The sequence below is a fragment of the Aethalodelphis obliquidens genome, unplaced genomic scaffold (genome assembly GCF_003676395.1).
Source record: "Aethalodelphis obliquidens isolate GAN/ISIS:26980383/991018 unplaced genomic scaffold, ASM367639v1 scaffold3, whole genome shotgun sequence".
NCBI classification, from domain to species: Eukaryota; Metazoa; Chordata; class Mammalia; order Artiodactyla; family Delphinidae; genus Aethalodelphis; species Aethalodelphis obliquidens.
Window position 1 is genome coordinate 76,586,261 of NW_020837947.1, and position 19,755 is coordinate 76,606,015.

General features: G+C 39.6%; 1 protein-coding gene across 2 annotated transcripts in view; it reads left to right on the plus strand.

The window, feature by feature from the left end:
• Window positions 1-19,755, plus strand: part of IMPG1 (interphotoreceptor matrix proteoglycan 1) — a 93,797-nt gene that overhangs the window by 33,791 nt on the left and 40,251 nt on the right. For both annotated transcript variants that reach the window (XM_027080162.1, XM_027080171.1), the window contains 5 exons: window positions 1,209-1,267; window positions 4,308-4,328; window positions 5,667-5,914; window positions 7,350-7,426; window positions 8,416-8,498. In XM_027080162.1, the coding sequence (XP_026935963.1) occupies window positions 1,209-1,267; window positions 4,308-4,328; window positions 5,667-5,914; window positions 7,350-7,426; window positions 8,416-8,498 (488 nt within the window). The remainder of the gene's footprint in view (window positions 1-1,208; window positions 1,268-4,307; window positions 4,329-5,666; window positions 5,915-7,349; window positions 7,427-8,415; window positions 8,499-19,755) is intronic.

The window sequence follows — 19,755 nt, forward strand, 5'->3', positions numbered from 1 at the left end:
ATGGTCTCTCTTGCCTCCCTGCCTCCCACGAGTGAACTGGATGGGGCAGAGCCCATTTCCATGGTGATGTGTCCTGAGAGCCTAGCACAGTACCCACAGCAGAGCTTCCTGCACACATGGGAGTGTGTGTGCAATGAGGGGCTGAGAATGCAGACCTGCAGAATCCTTACAGCTGAGGGAGAGGGTGAAGTCAGAAATAGGATGGAGTGAAGGAGACTGAGAAGGTGGCCAGAGAGATGGAAAAAGAACCCGAGAAAAGCAGGCACTCTGTGGAAAAGGACTGGAAAGTGCCCCTGGGTTTGGAGAGGACCATCCTTGTTGGGGGAACCCAGAGGCAGAAGCCAGGCTACCGTGGATCTGGGAGCCATTGAGTACCGCAATTGTAAACTGTTCTGATCACACACGTCATGAGCAATATGAAATCAAGCAAGTGTAAAGTCCACATAAATCTAAGAGCAAAACTAATAAGATTAGAGTTTGCTTCTACCATTTTTTTTACTCATTCTTTTTTTTTCAATTGAAAGATGGTTGGTGTACGATATGGTATGTTACAGGTGTACAATACAGTGATTCACAATTTTTAAAGGTTTTACTCTATTTATAGTATTATAAAATATTGGCTATATTCCCTATGTTGTACAATGGATCCTTGTAGCTTATTTTATACCTAGTAGTTTGTACTTAACCCCTTACCCCTGCATTGCCCCTCCCCCTTCCCTCTCCCCACTGGTAACCGCTAGTTTGTTCTGTGAGTCTGCTTCTTGTTTGTTGTATTCACTAGCTTCTACCATTTAAATTAGGTACAGCAGCCAGTTTGACTTTAATAATCCCTTTAACATTACAGATGTTTTCCAAATCATATAATTCAATTCAGAAAATATGATCATTACTCTGTGTGTATAAATAAAAATACTGTAGCCAAAAAAGTTTCTTCCAAATACCACCTTAAAATTATTTCATATTTTATGTAAAGTAACCAGTAAAGCAGGTCAGAACTACCCAATTACAGCTTTTAAATAAATAGCAAAACACTTTCCTCTGGGTTTTAGAAATAAATGAGAACAAAAAGTTTGGCCTCAATCGTTACTTCAATTTTCCATGTTCACTTTTTTCCCCTAACTCATCAAAAGTGTTTAGGCTTTCTCAGTTAGATAAGATCTGACCCAGTAGAACCAAAGAGTATTTCATAAATTTCTTTCTCTCTGCAGATGCAAAAGGTATTTAAGAAACTTCCAGGATTCAAAGAAATCCATGTGTCAGGATTTAGGTAAGAGAATCGGACCCTTCTCAATTTTTAACTTTCTTTCTTGCTATCCCCTTTTAAAAGCAATGTCATGAGGATTTTAAGGTCACTTTTACCCCAATTGTTTAGCTCCGCCAAATCCTGAAATCTGAATACATTTCAGATGAAGGAGTTGTCTAATTAGAACATGACTCTAGGTGATTTTTAAGGAGTAACACAGGAGCCGACCTCCTTCCTTCCTCCGGATTCAGAAACAGGCAAGAACAATGTCATTTACCAAACCTCTTAGGAAAATCCCTCAGCAGAGACAGATCCAGAAAAGTAGCAATTAGTTACCTTGATGTCAATTGCCTGTCCTATCCAGTGCTAAGTACCGTCATTGTTTAAGCAAATCAAGTTGACCCTAGGGAGACAGGGGAAACTAATCAAAAGTGGTACCTATAGGGGTAAGAGAATTGGGTAGACAGGGATGGGGATGGAACTATTAATACCTGTTTTATCACTTTGATGCCTGACCGTACTTTTATACCGTTCTGATGTCTGGTCCATAGTAATGTATTACCATGCAAAATTTATAAAATTGAATATTTAAATAGAAGACATGAAATAAAATAGTGCCACGCTAAAGCAGGGTTCCATCATGTTCCCACAGCTTTCCCATAAGCAGGCCTATATCCAGTAGCATCTCAATATTCCAATGTGGGTTCAGGAGTTTTGGCAAGACTTTTGCATCTTTCTTTTAAGTTCTCACTATTCAAAACATCTACAAGGGGGATCATAATGTGGTATTTTTTTAACTGTGCCACAGGGCATATATCAGCCCTGGTGTGAGCAGAATGAGATCCCTTGCACTGAGGGGGATTTGTAAAACGGGAGGACAGGCCTCTCTCGAAGTTCCTCCTGGCCTGTCACCATCTGTTGTCTTAAAGCAAGAAGGTCCACAGGGTGGGTCCCATATAATCACAAAGAACAGTTGTGTAGGTGGGGGGCTCCACCCGTTTATTTCTCTCGAAGCTATCAGGCCCTCTGATTTGTGTAATTTCAGAGGAAGGACATGTTGAACCATGAAAGTAACAACAGATGAAACCCTTAACATTTACCAAAGCAGACTCATTTTTCTTTATTTCAAGATGCTGCTCCACAGTACTCCACGTGAAATCAGATGGATTAGAGAGAAATAAAAGGTGATAGGAGAATACTCTGCATAGATGCAAGGTCTGGATAGACCACTGCAGTTAAAGAATAAATTTTTAATTTAAACCTGAAGGAAAGGATAGGAACAGTTGTCTCGGTGAATGTTCAAATGCTCATTATCTCCTCTCTTCAAATAAATGAAAAACTAATAATAATTTAAAAAATCTGTTTCAGAAGAAAACCAAAATGTTAGGGGATGAAATTTTGCAAGGTAAATATTTTAAAGTTATTAGATCCTCTGAAACTGCATCTTTCCCGTGTGTTTTTCTCTGTAAGAGTTTATCCTTCTTTCTGTCGAGGATGCTTATGAAGTATATTTGATCGCATTTTCCCAGTGATTTCCATTATGTTACGTAGACTTATCCTCCCAGAAAACATTTTGACCCCCGAATACAATAAATAATATGCTGATGAGTGTGGCAAACTTTTAATCCTGAAAAACAATGCTCAGAATATTGTAAAGTAAACTTGTTATGAAGGAAATTGCTTTCTCAGGGAGCCAGATCCTCCCACAGAAGACCTAAACTCCCAGGAGTCTCAAGGTACCCTCTTTCTATGAGCTCACTCTTATAAAACCTGATCTACAATTAAACAAATACTTTTATATCAGTGACCTCATTTGATTCCTGTAACACAACTGGGAAGAACATCTATTAGAACATCTATTATTAACACGGTTATAAGGAGGAACATTAAAGGTTCCACTTTAAATATTGCTTTATCTTTTAAAGCAACTATGAGAAACTATTAACCATCATTCAATCTAGGTGGAGGGTATATTCCTTCACAAATGTGTACACAGCTATCCACAGCAGCTTCATTTGTCTTAGCCAAGAACTGGAAACAACCCGAATAGCCATCAGCAGAGTCACAGATAAACAAATTGTGCTATATTCTTACCACAGACTGCTACTCAGGAAAAGAATGAACTACTGGAATACACAACAACATAGATTCATCTCAGAATAATCATGTGGAGTGAAAGATGCCCCCAAAAAGGAGTATGATATAATTCCATTTGCATTTAACTCTCGATAATGCAAACTAGTCTACAGTGAAGACAGATGAGCTTCTAAACTAAATTCACGTTATATGCCCAGAGAAGTCCAAAATGTTGTCGCCAGTCTGGTGACCAAATGGCCTTTTTTTCTGGCACAAACAGGTGGTGGCGTGGCAAAACGAGCCCAGGCTATGGTCTTCCAGGCCAGGGTTGGAATCTCGGCTCTGCTACTTTTCCACTGACAGCTTTCCCTCTCTCTGCATCTTCCCTTATCTATAAAATGGTGATCCTGTTGTTGAAAAGATTAAATGAAGAAGCATGTGAACTGCCTGCAACAGACCACCCACTCGGTAAACAGGGGTTTGCTTTTCCTGCAACCTGTTGCGTGGTGAATTGTTCCATCCCCTCAAGGCTTACTGATTAAAGCAATTCAAAAAACAGTCAGCAAAACTCCAGTTCCAGCGTCTGGTCTCAGATAAATTACCTTCAGGAATAAACTAAGGGGATGAGAAATCCATTTATAAAATACTTTTTAAAACAACTTCCTGGCACCAGCACCCCACTGAAAACCTAAGAGGTATAGGATATATTTGAAGCCTCTGTAAAAGGAATATAAGGAAATCAAAGAGTTTAAGTACCTAAAATCTTTGAACTAAGGCTCAAATCCTAGTAAGAAACATCATAGAATAATGTTTACTTCCTGAGATCCATATGGTTCCCCAAACTTCTATCCAAAGTCTGATGGCTCTGAACCAACATGGGAGACAATGAAACTTTTTTTTGTATGTGATTGATTCATCAAATGTCTCAATAAATTTCATGAAAATTCTTTCTCCCTTGCATGTTCCCGTTGTGTATGATGACATGAAGACCAAAGAAAGAAAGAGATGGGTAATTTGAACTTTTTTTTTGTTTTGAAATATAGTACATTTCCCCCCCACACACACACGTTTCTGTGCTTAACTCTTGCAGATTATTTTTACGTATAAAGTCTGGGATAAGCCAGTGTCTTTTTATTGGTGTCTTATTTAAATGGAAGTATTTGATCAATTGCTCAGTAGTAGAAAAGAACCCTCAAATCAAAATCACTATGTGGAGAAGCAGGTAAACAGTGACCTACCTGATCAGCGAAAGTGTGTTCTATACAACTCAAAAGCTTTTCAAAAGAAAAACATAAAAACACCTATCTGTGATGCAAGTATGTTTCAACAATTTCTTAAATGTCATTTGTGATGGGAAGTTGTCGGTCTGGACGCATACTTGTGCATGCAAGCCGCCTAAGTCTGTAATAAAGCAGAGGAACTAATTTGCCACTTGGTTCCCAGGTCAGTGTGAATGGGGAAAGGGCACACTGTATCTAGCTTGGCTCCTGTAATTGGGGAAATAACCAACCGTAGACTCTGACTGATCGTGTGACCCGAAGAACTGCCGAGAATACACATTATCGGTTCTTGTGGCCTTTAAAACATGTTTGTATCCCTCTGTGTGGATTTATGGCACAAACTAAGAGGTAAAACCTGGTCCTAGAGGACAGAGCTAGAGAGGATCCTATTTCATGTTTACATGAGTAAAGGCGCTGATTCAATAAATATGATAAATACAGTTAATCATGAACTACTTCCCTTTCTCTTTTCTTACATCTTCCTTCTAAGATGTTATTTTAAAAGCAACTTGAGGGAAGAAGAGATTATGTTTAATATAGTGTTGTATTTTTTAATTAAAAAATCCTTCTTCAAAAAAGTAGAAAAGAAATAGCCTTGAGAACTGAAGCTTTGACTTGGCTAAAACACATACATATTGTTGTCCCCCTGCTATATCCTACAAGAGGCTACTTGTAGGAAAAGAAAAAAGACAATTCATCCTTCTTGCTCATTGGCACTTATAAGACCACGAAAACACTGATCAATACCAGCAGCTCTTGACAATTAACTTTTTCACAAAGACCTGAAGTGAAAATGTATGGTCACTTGATCCAGTTAATAGTCTCTCTTCAAGCTGGATTTCAGTCCCATTATACATTCTATTTCAGAGCTGAAATATATATCAATTCTTTTTCTACCTTTTAAATTTCTGACAAACACTGAAATTAGTTTCAAGTGTGTGATATTCATTAAAAGTCCGTCAGGAAAGAGGTTGAAGCTGTCCTGAAGCTTTGTAGCAGCATAGTGATTCCCTTTATAAGGCATGTAACAATGGCTTTGGATGTGATGTGTCCTCTGCGATCTACAGGTCAAGCTCTACAGAGATGCAACTTACAGCCATCTTTCAGAGAGACAAGGCAGAAGCAAAAAGCCCTGCAGGGGACCTCCTGTCTTTTGATTCCAACAAAATTGAAAGTGAAGGAGACCTTCATGGAACGATGGAGGAAGACAAGCAGATGGAAATCTACCCCACAGCTTCAGACCTCAGAAAGCTGATCAGCAAAGCACTGGAGGAAGACCAGTCCTTGGATATGGGGTCAATTCAGTTCACTGATGGTCAGTGGGTGATTTCATAGTTCTGAGTTTATCCTCATCCTGACAGAGAGATGAGGAGGTGTGACTGTCTCCTGGTCACTGTCATTTTAACGTGGGTCCTGTAGAGTCAGTCATTTCGGTGACAGGCCAGTCACGGTTGGTTATCATTTCTGTCTTTCCTCACTGCCCCCCGGGTCTCATTCAATGAGCCTTTCATGACCACTTCACACCAAAAATAGCTCTAGGGAAGCCAAGAGGCTCAGCTCAGCCCAGCTCGACCACAGTCACCCAGTGGAACCCAGGTGGAGAGAAGAACTCGAGGAGAGTTCTGTTCCCTCATCTGGCACAGCCCAGATTCCCTCATCTAGTAAATGGGTCAGGTTCCAGGTGGCACATTTGAACTAGGATAATTTGAAAAGAGTTTCATAAAGGGACTATTTATAAAGGTTTCCCTAATGCCCAGAGGACTAGGACAGTTCCCCGGGGCTAGAAGCACCATGGCCCCACTACTACCTCCAGGCCTGAAGGGCTGCCTAATGATCTAAGCCATCCCGAAGACAGGGAGCAAGGAACCACTGATATGGTGCATATAAGTCAACCTCCCATGGCAGGGAGTAGTGGGGAGAGAAGAGCATGGATCTAAAGAAAGCAACAGGTAATCAGGGGCTCACTCAGGGTCCTCAGAGGGCGCCCTGGAGGGACCCAGGAGCCTGGAACTCTTCACCCAGTACTCTTGGCATAATAGATGGGCACTAGAAATGCCATTTTAATGTGACATGGCTTGAAACTGGCATTCTCTGTCAGTTCTGTTTCTGTAGTTTAGAGAGTCAAACTCAACTCTGGAAAACTTTACAAAGATCCCTTGGGATGAGATGTAGGGTGTGTCACTAAAGTTGTCAGTAAACATTAAAATCCTCTTGGTTCACTTTTGAATTTCTAGACAAGGAAAGTTCAGTGAAAACTTCAGACTCATCTCTGAGAGCATCTGGTACTCTGGGTTGGTCTCTTGGTTGAACCCTTTGGGATAATCTGAGAATTGGGCTTCAGGGTGGAAGTAGGACTCGCAAGGACTCACATTCGGTCCTTGGTTCCAGTATTTATTTTAGCCATTTCTTTCTTTGTCAACTTAGTTATATTTTTGTCCCCACTGGCCTAGCCAATCAGTTGGCCTGCTTGGTCCACATGTGTACAACAAAACTAAACACCCTAAAAATCCACCTTAATAACTGTTCGTGTCCCATAGACTAGCAAGATGCACCCCTTGCATGCATCCTTCAGCAGATCACTCAGATCAATGACCACTAGTGCAGCTGATGCTGATTTCCCAATGATTTGTTGTACCACTCCTTAAGAACCGATCATCGCCACATTTCCCAACCTTCACTGTTTTACTGCTCGAACCACAAAAGAAAAAAAGAAAAAGAAACACTCAAACCTTGTGATTTTTCACCCACAGAAATTGTTGGGTCTTTGCCAGGTCTTGATCCTGACACCCAATCGGTGCTGCCCACTCTCCTCACTGACATCACAAAGGTGAGTTTGTTGTTCTTCTGTTCTTCAAATAGGAACAAAGCCTCGAAATCTTCCATCAGAAAAAGTCAGCTTAAGGACTGAACAGAGCAAGATCCCCTCTGCAATGCTAAATATAATTCTTTTCTGAATCTAAAAAAGAATGAATATATGTATATGTAGAACTGATTCACTTTGCTGTACACCTGAAACTAACACAACATTGTAAAGCAACTACACTCAAGAAAGAAAGAAATAAAATTCTTTTCTGGTTTTTACAGGCAGTACTTGCTTACCCACTTCCACTATCTGTATTAATAAAATATAATACAACTTGCATTTCAAATATCCTTAAATTCAAAGTTTCCTTCAACATAGTTAGAGCTCTGTTTCAATTAGAGTCAGGAATTACCATTTTTTGATAAAACAAATACATGTTCGTGAACTGAAAAAATACTTAAAGCAGAATATATTATTTGACTTTCTGAAATAAATATAACATAAAGATACTTTATAAGTTTGTCCTTAAGTCTTAAGGTCTTATCTATATGTTTTATGGGGGGTTTTAAGGATAAATTAATAACTTAGGAAGTAAAAAATAATGAATTCAGTAATAACTTTTGTATTTCATTTAAAGCTATGTTCATTTAATTTATGCCAAAAGTTGTCACTATGGTGTTCATAAATGGAAGTGCTAAGCTTTATTCCCTTTTTAAATAAAAAGATTCATAAGTTCGAATATGATTGACACACGTTGCAAAGTATTTTGGGTATCAGTTAACCCTATACAGGCAGACTCAGCCACGAGATCGTATTTTACTACTGTATCAATGCATGTTTTCCTTTCACGACATGTTTCTGTATCAGAACCTACAACAGAATCCACAATAGATTCAAGTCAACTATGAAATGATTTGCTTAAATTTAAATGAAAAGAAAAAATACAGAGTATAACCCTTCTCATATACAGAGAAATGTCCCTTGTCAACATCTGTCCTAAATTCCTTCTTCAGGTTGCTACTCTGAGTCCAGAACTTCCTCTTGGTCAACCCATGCTGGAGACAGTGGACAGAGCAGGACAGAGTCTACCTGGTGAGTTACTTCCCACAGGGTCTGTGTTGGATGATGACATCCTCTTTGAGGAATCCATCTATGACACTATCTCAAAGACCAGTGATAAAGTCATCCTCCACCCAGGAGAAGGTTTGGTCCCACCACTGTTTCCAATGGAAGAGCTGTCCACTGAACCACCTTCTTCTAAAGAGGTGGTCACCCTCAGCATCTTTCCCTCAGCTCTCATCCCCAGTCCCACAGAGAGCACTGATAGCCCTTTCCTGACGGATCTGGTGAAAGAAGCTGAAACCAAAGCAGCACCAACCGCTGCCCACCCAGAACAGCCATCTCAACTGAGCTTCAAATCTGAGAGTCTGTCAGGACAAGGTGGGTCCTAAGGCCCACGTCCATGACAAGGGGCTATGGCGACAGAGGATTGGGCTCTTACAGTCAGTGTTTGTATTCCTATTCTCCATATACAGGCTGACCCCGGATACTGTCTGTTCTGCTATGTGTGTCTCTTTAGTGCCAATTAGCACACGTGTAACTGGTCAATAAGGATGTCAGTAAACATCGAAATCCTCCTAGTTCACTTTTTTATTTTTTTTTTTTACTTTTTAATTAAGTAACTTATTTTTTTAAATTGATGTATAGTTGATTTACAATGCTGTGTTAATTTCTGCTGTACAGCAAAGTGATTCAGTTATACATATATATACTTCCTTTCTCATATTCTTTTCCATTGTGGTTTATCACAGGATATTGAATATAGTTCCCTGTGCTCTACAGTAGGACCTTGTTTTTTATCCATTCTATATATACTAGTTTGCATCTGCTAACCCCAAACTCCCAATCCATCCCTCCCTGACCACCCTCCCCCTTGGCAACCACAAGTCTGTTCTATCTGTGAGTCCATTTCTGTTTCATAGACAGTTTCATTTGTGTCATATTTTAGATACCACATATAAGTGATATCATATATTTGTCTTTGTCTGACTTACTTCACTTAATATGATAATCTCTAAGTCCATCCATGTTGCTGCAAATAGCATTACTTCATTCTTTTTTATAGCTGAGTTGTATTCCATTGTGTATATATGCCACATTTTCTTTATCCATTCATCTGTCAATGGACATTTAGGTTGTTTCCATGTCTTGGCTATTGTGAACAGTACTGCTATGAACATAGGGGTAGATGTATGTTTTCAAATTATAGCTTTGTCTGGATATATATACAGGAGTGGGATTGCTGGATCATTTGGTAATTCTATTTTTAGTTTTTGGAGGTTCCTGGTTCACTTCTGAATTTTCAAGAATGTTTACTTTTGAGGCAATAGGGTCAAACTTTCTCACAGTTAAAGAGGAAATCTTTATCAATATATGAAGACCTTATGAAAAAAAAAGTGAATATTCTGCAGAAGAGTCTTTTTTTAGTGCAAGAAGTAGTGGATATAGTGGCTTTAGGAAACTCTGTGCTTCCCACTTTATGCAGCTCCCTGGTGAAACTATAAGCAAAAATGTCTTTAAGGAAGCAATAACCCCAGGATATAAGGCTGATAAGGATGCTCTGTGATTCTAAGTGGAAATGCCAGGGAAGATTTTTTGTGGCTGATATTTTTAATAGAGCTGTTTCCGTTTTAGTCAGGGCTCTTTACAAAATTCTATGGGTTTTGGTGGTCTACCTCATTCCTATTTTCCTCATGTGAAATCAGTAGGCAACTTTACTGAGTACAAGGTTTTTCACAAAAACATGTATGGCATGATAGCAGAACCACCTATACAGATTATATTTGGTTTACATGATTACCAGTGACTAAATATTAACCGCATGATACAGTTATCTATTTCTGCATTACAAATCACCCTTCAAGCTAGTGCCTTAACACAACAATTGCTTATTTTGCCCATAAATCTGAAAATTTAGACAGGGATCAGTAGGGACAGCTGTTTTCTGCCCCATGTTGTGACAACTAGAGTGTCTCAACTGGCGTTGAAGATCTTTTTTCAAGAGGGTTCACTCACACAGCTGACAAATCAGTAGTCAGCCAGAGCTGTTGGCTGGAGGCCTCATTTCTCCACTGTGTAGCCTCTCTGAGGGGCTGCTTGACCTCCCTCTCAGCATGGCAGCTGGGTTCAAGGAGTCATTGTCACAAAAGAGAAAAGTGGAAGGCTCCAGTCTCCTCAGGGCCCAGAAACAGTGTCACTTCCTCACATACTAATGGTTAGGCAGCCATAGCATCCATCTTGGTTAAAGAGGAGGGAACATAGACCTTATCTCTTGATGGAAGAAGTAGCAAAGCATTTATGGCCATCGATAATCAACCACAATTCACAACAACCACTCTTTTGACTTTTAAATTACTTAAAAGTTGGTTGGATAAAACAGACCACCTTTTGGTGACATGAATGATATTAAATGCTCACTGGATTCCTTTCCTTCATTATGATACCAAAAAACCTTATTATAAGATCAGCATTTGGGGTATATTAATAAAAATGATAGTATATCTATGATGAAAGTATTATTGTGTTTTCAAAATTGCTTTACTGTTTTCATTTTTTGTATACATTCCTTCCATTCATGAATATACCATAGAACACTAAAGCTGGAAGGACTCTTAGACGTACTCTAGTTAAGCTGTATGTTTCACAGGTAAGAAAACCAAGGCTAGAGGTGGGAAGATCCTTGCTCAAGGTCACACCGCGTAGCTGGTGGCAAAGCCAAGACCATCATTCAAGTTTCTTCCACCTATTACACTATGTTTGGCGTAGTAGCCCCATCATTTTAAAAAATATATAGTGCCCCAAACTTGTTTTCTCTCAACCCACAGCCTCTTCTTTCTCTATTTCACTGCCTTGTCATTTTCTTTAATAGTCTAGCATTCTGAGTCTTCACAATCTCGCCTTCTAATCACCACAGTTTTCACACGGTTTCACACGTTACAGGGACACAATTTTCACACAAATCACAGATCGTTTTTCAATTGAGCAGCGTCCCTTCCATCTTTATTTTACTACACCGCTGGCGCAGGGCTCCTATTGACACTCCCTTCTTTATACTCCTTCATTTAGCTTCTGCAAGATGAGTCATTCTTGGTTCTTAGGTTTTTCTTAATAATTTGTTTATTAAAATCCTGCCTCATTCCCCAAAAAAGGTGATGATGGTTTACAGACTTGTGTGAAATACAATAAGATTTTATTTTAAAGAACTGAAAGAAAAATGGAAGAAAAGATGAAACAAAGATAGGTCAGATGACTCTTGGAGTAATGAAAATGTTTAGGAACTAGATACAGGTGGTGGTTACACAACGTTGTGAATTTTCCTAACACAATTACTGAATCATTCACTTCTTTTGAGGTCATCAGATGTTTATAACTAATAAATAATTTTAGAATAACAGAATTAAGGCAATATTGAACTGAATATTGCCATCACTCCTTTTTTATATTTGGCATTTTACGATTTAAACCATTTACTTTAAAACGTCTAATATTATGTTATGTTTCACCGTAATAATATTTTTAAAAAAATCAAATGACTCCATAGGGAAAATTGTTTAGAAAGTAAATATCAGAACATTATTTCTTTGCTTAGGTGGTTCATGAATTTGGCTTTGAGCTTCTCAGCAGACTGTGCAGTGAGGACAATGCAATTTGTCACATGATTTGGAACCTGCATGCTTAGAGCATGGTAATTGCTTAGGAGAAAAATATTTCTCCTATGAGTCCTCCTAAGAAGGAGCATCTGGGTTACGGTGAACCACGTTCTGTCTGCCTCAGCCTCCCCTACAGCATCAACTCGGCGTCAGGTATTTCCTAGAAGGCCCTCCCTGGAGACGCATAACGAATGCCTGAACCCAGTTCATTACAGTGGTTCCATGAGGGACAGGTGCTGACCGTCTGCCTTAACTCAAGGATTGATTTTAGAGTATCCAGAGGCATGACCATGCGGTATAACCTTCAGTCAATGCCCCATAAATAAAAATGACCCTCATAACTGAGCTTTTGATTAGTATTGACCAAGAAGCGCTATATTTGTTGGCCTGGGCTTAGACAGCAAATATGCTATGTTGCCAATGAAAGGCAGATCCATACGTTTTCGTAATCAGCCCAGCCAGGGACAGAAAGGACATATCTCAATGACCAGTGAAGACCCCCACTAGGAAACATCCCTGATAAAAAGGCATCCCACTCATATATGTAGAAAGAGGAAGGAAAACAAAAAGCAGCTCTAGGCAGGATCAAGGCTTCCCTCGCTCAGAAATTTCTGGGTCTCTCCGCAGCACAGATAGATGACACCCAGGACTCCAAAGCTCTGCACCTCGGTATCACTGAGATAATTCTAGCCTGGAAAATTTTTAAGGTTAGTGTCACCAAAGGCCCACTAAGCCATTAAAATCTCAGTCAAGTACTCATAGAAATCTCTCAGCGTAAGTAGTCTAAGGTAGTGGTTAATCCCCTGAGATAAAGTACTTGCAAAATGTGCCTCTAGAACACTAAATGAATTGGTGCCTATCTGGTCTCGAATTCTGAGGTCTTCTATTTTTATTTTTTTAGGTTAGTTGATCCCATTCTTTCTTGCAGAGCCAGTTATCTGTTAAGATTATTCCTATTTCATAGAAATGAGTCATAAACCTATAGGACAAACTCAACATTCTGTTCTCCACATAACATGCATCCAACTCGTTCAAAAGTGGTATCATATCATTAGGATAGAAATTTTGTGTGGTTCGATTTGGTTTGGTTCACATGTGCGTAGGCAGCAATACATTTTCCTTTTCGTTCATTAGAATGATGATCTGACCTGCCAAAAAAGAAGCTCTTTAGTGTTCTCCCTCCTAAATTAGTTTCTCACTTGCTAGACATTCCATTTAAGATGTAAGCCAGATCTCTCAATAAATTGCAATATCTGAAACGGTGAAAAAGCAAACTTTAGGCAGAGCTATTCTGCTATTGGACATTGTTTTGCCTTTAATTCCCTGCATTAATCTGGATTCTCCAGAGAAACAGAACCAACAGGAGATTAGAGATAGAGATAGAGATGATAGAGATAGAGATGATATAGAGATACAGAGATAGAGATATAGAGATAGAGATAGATTCACTATAAGGAATTGGCTCCCATGCTTATGGAGGCTGAGACATCCCAGAGCTGCAGTCAGCGAGCTGGGGACCCAGGAGCATCAGTGGTGTAAGTCCCAGTCTGAGTCCAAGTCCAAAAGCAAAAGAAGATCAGTGTTCCAGCTCAAAGACAGGCAGAGAGAGTGAATTCCACCTTACTTCGCCTTTTGTCTTATTCAGGCTTCCAACAGATTGGATGAGGCCCACCCACGTTAGGGAGGAGTCTGCTTTACTCAGTCTACCAATTCAGATCTTAATCTCATCCTGAGACACCCTCACAGACACACGCAGAATAGTGTTTACCCGAATATCTGGGCATCCCATGGCCCAGTCCAATTAGCCATCACATCCCCCATCTAGGCAATAGGTTAAAACACCACACGTTTCTGACTTTCCTTAATCTGGCCTCAGCCTTTGACTCCATTGAAAGGAATCAGTGATATGAGCTAAACTGAATGAACCCATTAGAGAACCTGGGTCCTCATATTCCTTGAGGTCAAGGACTCGGTCTGTCTCTACTCATTGCATCATCTTCAGTGTCAAGCCAGATGCGTGGAACATCTAGACAGGCAATTAATATATATTAAATGAGTTAAAGGAGTAAATGAACACATTTATAGCATAATATCTCCATGAAAGTAAGAGTTGATGGGTTAATTTGATTATTTCCCTTTTTGCGCTACCTAAAAATGCAGCTCAGAGAGAGCCAATGAAGTGGTACAGAAACAGTGGTCAGCTATCTATTCTGGCCATTGTGCTCACCATTGCCGTAATATGTCATCCATAGTCATGCCTTTGTGGCTTTGCACGAATTATTCTCTCTTGTGCTTGTAATACCCATCCATCTTTCTAGCCTGATGACCTCCTACTCATACTTTAAGTTCCAGCCAACATGCCACCTCCTCTGTGAAGCTTTTCCCAACTGCTACCTGAAAAGACTCATAATTACCATTTTTCCCTGACTCTAAAACAAGAAAGTATATATACCTCCATCAGGCATTTACCACTCAGTATTGAAATAATTGGTATGCATCTCTGGGGTCCCTCCAAGACTGACTTCCTGAAGTGAAAGAATGTATTCTTATCCTTTTTTAAAAATCTCCTGCACTGAGCACAGTGCGTGGCACATGCTTGGGGGTTCATAACTATTTGTTACTGTTGTCAACTTTACTGGGTCCATCAGTGTTTCTGGTGTCAGACGGTAAACTCCTGAAGGATATATCTCTCTGTGTATCGGTCCTCATGCATCTCCAGAGACAGCCTCACATGAAGGATGATATTCCTCATTGGTAAATACTTTTGTCAAAATGAGAGTGCTGAACAACTTTCATTAGCTCCACCGCATGGGATGTATTAATACCACAAGGATTCATGTGGAGACATGAAGTGGAGGAAATATGCAATAAGCCACTCTCCCAGCCAAAACATTTTACTTCCTAACTCTCAACCACAAGAGCCTGGCCAAGGTGTTATTTAATTTGCTCCACTTCAAGATGAAAAGATAATAATTAAGACTTGGTAAGATTTGTAAGAAAAACTCAGCTGAACTTTACACCACTAAGGTCAACATGTTTGCCTCTTCTTCCTTGTATTTCTAAATTGAGGACCAAACAGTAAATTTTCCCAGCAGGAATATGCCACTAATAAAAATAGTTCAGAGGTCCATGGGGAAAAATCTCATCTCAAAGAAGGAAGGGACGGCCATTCAACAGGGGCTTGCAATTATGCTCCATCCCTAGATACCATCTTCACAACGCCCAGAGAAAACTGAAACGTGAAGGCCTTCCAACTCTCAAATTGGATCAAAGCTGAGATAGTGCTGTCCTCCAAATTTTATATTTGGGAATTTGCCCCAAATTGTGGCAATTGCCAAGAAAATGTGTTTTCTGACTTTCTGCCCCCAGTTGAACTGATCTGATGCCCTCTCCCTGCTGCAGCGCTATTCAACCCTCATTCTCTCAAACCTCTCCTCCATGACCACCCTTCTTCCAGCTCTTCCCAATTCCGTCCTCAAGTTATGATCCAATGTTTTATGCGGAGTAGTGGTCCCTGTAATCTCTTTTCAACATTTTAATGAACAGAAACATCGAGTTTTATGAGCCTGTTAAGAACATTGAAGGGGTCTTAAGCTTGGGAATGACACAGCAAATCTGAGTTTAAATAGATCTTCTGCCTGCGTTGTGAGGAATTGGCTGGAGGTGGGCAAAAGCAAGCCATCAGTTAGAAGAGTGTTAACAGCAATCCGTGCTGGAAATGTGGATGGCCTGGACTTGGGTGATAGAAGGGGAGTTGGACAAAAATGAACTGACTTGAGTGGTAGTTAAGAGGTAAAACCATTATGAAGAATTCTGAAGCCATGAATGGCTTCGGCAAGAAAGCTTGGCCTGATTATGAGCAGTGTCTGTTACGGGCTCAATAGTGGGTGGTGGTGATCTATGTGTCTGCAATGTCTGTACTATATGCAAGTAAGCTGGTCTGGGTCACACTCCCAGATGTCCAAATATGGTCTTCCTGTTGCCACTTTATGGTCATACGACCAGTGAGCACATTCCAGGAGATGCCAGCCCTAGCTTGTGCGCAGACCCTTGACATGGCCACTTTCATCCAATTTTGTTGGTTCATATTTACATAATGAGGAAGGTTGATAAGTATCTATTATTAGCAACGCTTCTGATTGATCTCTCGAGTATTTTACAGTGAGGAGAAAAGAAGAGGTTGATAAATCCAGAAAACTGTGCCACATAACTAGGTCAACATAATGATTTTAAGGACTTGACCCATGCAACTGTGAAGGCTAGCAAGTTCAAAATCTGCAAGGTAGGCTGGCAGACCAGAGACCCAGGGAGGACTCTGCTGACAGAATTTCCATTTCCTCTGGGGAGGTCAGGTTTCTTTTTTTGTTCATTGAGGCCTTCAACCGATGAGGCCCTCCCACACTATAGAAGGTAATTTGTTTTACACAAAGTCAACTGATTTAAATGTTATTTTCATCTAAAAAATACTTTCACGGAAGCAGCTAGAATAATGTTTGACCAAATATCTGGGTATCATGGCCTAACTAACATCAAATTAACCATAATAGTGTGTCTTGAATGAGCATAGTAGGTAAAAAAAAAGAGAGTGCTTTATACATTAGGTCAGCAGGAAAAGATGCAAAGCCAGGACTAGAATGGGCAGAATCAGGTCATAATTGGACAATTCATCTGGCGCAGAGAGAAAGCAGGGCTGCCTGATGGAATGCCCTTAGTCATAATGTGAAGGTGTGTTTGTCATCAGTGATAATAGGTGGTCAGCATTTGTGGAGTTGGAAGGAGCCCACGGTAGAAAAGGGGGCAGGAAATACACAGTAGACAGAAGATTGTGCAGAAGAAAGCCACGGGAAGAGAGAGGCACCAGGGTGACATGGGCAAGGCAGTCAAAGTGACATCTAGCCAATCCCATAGTCACCCGTTCCCACCCGTATCACTTCTCGAGCGACTGGGACATGGCGTATTCATAGCTACAGGATTGCTGTCTCGTGTCCTCTTACCTTGACCCACACGAGGTAACATCACAATGAGGGTGGGAAGGCAAATATTTCTGACTCTCTTTTGCCCATTTTTACAGAGAGTATAAGGCACCAGTTGTGCAAATGGTCTGAGGCCAGTGAGCAACCAGGAGCTGACGAGGTCATCTCTGAGACTGTGGGGAAGGAATGTCACCTTGGGTCCTGCTGTGAAGACTCGGGGAGTTTACAATACGATCAGCTTTGTAATCAAAGAAGCACCTCTTGCATTGAGGGAAAGTGACATTTTAGCAGTCCTTAAGGTAGAAATAGCAAGAGCATTTACAAGGGAATTCTATCCATTTACATGGATAGAAACTCCCATGAATTCCTTTAGTTTTTAAGTTTTAAGAAGATGAATCTGCATTCCTAAAGGCATCAGGAAATAACAAGTTGCATGCAGTGGTCAGTTTCTAGAAGGAAGTCCGCACAGGCCACTGAGCAAACCAGTCATTGTCATACACTTCTGCTCAAAGAGACAGGTCACATCATTCATCTGACCTTAAAAATGTGTCAGGAAAATGGGAACTTTGTCTTTAGATTCTATAATCTCAGAGAAAATTTAATGTCTTTTGACCACTGAGTAAACCAAAAGATAAGATGATTTTCAATTTCTTCTGTCTCTATTTTTTTTTTTTTGCTTGGCAATGAATGAGATGGAAAAATAACAACTCTCCCGTGCTACGTGGCAAGTTCTCTGTATTGTCAACTTAGGTAAAATCCTTGCCAGAGCACGTGTCTTAGCTTTATTCTATTTGGAATGTTGAAACAAGTGCTAATCCACAGAATTTTAATCAAATGTTCGCAAAATGTCATCCAAAGACAGCATTTACAAAACTTACCCAACTTCATTTATAGATGGAACGAATGAAAGCATTTGAAGACAGGTAAATGAATACCTCTATGTGTATTTGTTTGTTTGCTTTGAATGAGCACGTTTAGAATTTAGGAAAATGTATCTCTCCATACTATTCTCCATAGTGGCTGTACCAATTCACATTCCCACCAGCAGTGCAAGTGTTCCCTTTTCTCCACATCCTCTCCAGCATTTATTGTTTCTAGATTTTTTGATGATGGCCATTCTGACTGGTGTGAGATGATATCTCATTGTAGTTTTGATTTGCATTTCTCTAATGATTAATGATGTTGAGCATTCTTTCATGTGTTTGTTGGCAGTCTGTATATCCACTAATACTTTTGTATATCTTGCTAGATATTCATGTATATGGTGGGGGGGGCAGAAAACTGTAAATTTCTAAGCCTGGACCTAACTCCTGCTAAAGTAAAACTTTATTAAAAGGTAAAATCATTACTCTCATACAAATATAAAATGAACATAAGTCAAAGATTATATTTAGCAAATTACTAATAAGGAAACAAGTAAGATGTTATGACCAGTTTGAAGGAGAATTCAAACAACACAATCAGCAATTAAAAATGAGGAAATAAATTTACAAGTTTATGCAAAACTGGCCAATAGCCACACAGAAATAGTCAATTATATCCCACCTGATGAAAACCCTTTGTCTTTCATGGACAAGAATAATTTGCATTACTCTAAGTATACTACAACTAAAAGATTGCAAAAATGATAAAAGGCACAGACCCGTATAGATCAGAAAACCCAGGAAGTGCACTAGATAAGACACTTAAGTCCTTTACATTCTTTCCTGACACTTCTTTTTTTATATAAGTATAACTTGCAAAATGTATTTTGCAAAATTTAATTTAACCTGAGCTTTCTGCAAATTCAGCCAATGTGTATAATAAAATTTACGAAGTGTTAGCCACCAATTCAGGAAATCACTACTTCTCGTATGACAGTAGTGATCATTGTGTTTATGTGGCCAATACAACATCTGAATCTGTCTGTCATTGTAGCTGTGGAATCCACAATGATGTTTATAGATGTTTACATATAAGTACATATAGGAATCTAACTGCTTTATTATGTCTTATGGTGCTATAATGCCTTTTGAATTACATATTGTGCTATTATAAATTATTTTCCTTTTATTTCTCCTTTATGTTACAGTTTTTTTAACTTTTTATTTTATATTGGAGTATAGTTGATTAACAATGTTGTGTTAGTTTCAGGTGTACAGCAAAGTGATTCAGTTTTACGTATACATTTATCTATTCTTTTTCAAATTCTTTTCCCATTTAGGTTGTTACATAATATTGAGCAGAGTTTCCTGTGCTGTACAGTAGGTCCTTGTTGGTTATCCATTTTAAATATAGCAGTGTGTACATGTCAATCCCAACCTCCCAATCTATCCCTTCCCCCCACCCTTCCCCCCTGTTTATGTTACAGTTTGAACAATGCATTGACTTTTTTGAAAGTGTGTATTTGCTTGGTTATATTCTTGATGAAGCTCATTCAGGATCATAAGGGGGCATTACCAAATATTTGTTAGAAAAAGGGGTACTGAATTGGTTGGGTTGGGGACACCTAGCATGGAAGTCGCCTACGGCAACCTAGATTAGGTAAATACAATTCAGAGCGGCAACGCTGAGGATAGAAACCACGTTCCTAAATGCACAAGCTACGTCAGTCTCTCAGTCCTTCCTTCTACTCACTCCTCCCCTTCTTCCCACCATAAACACAAACACACACCCTGTTCTAAAAGCTTCC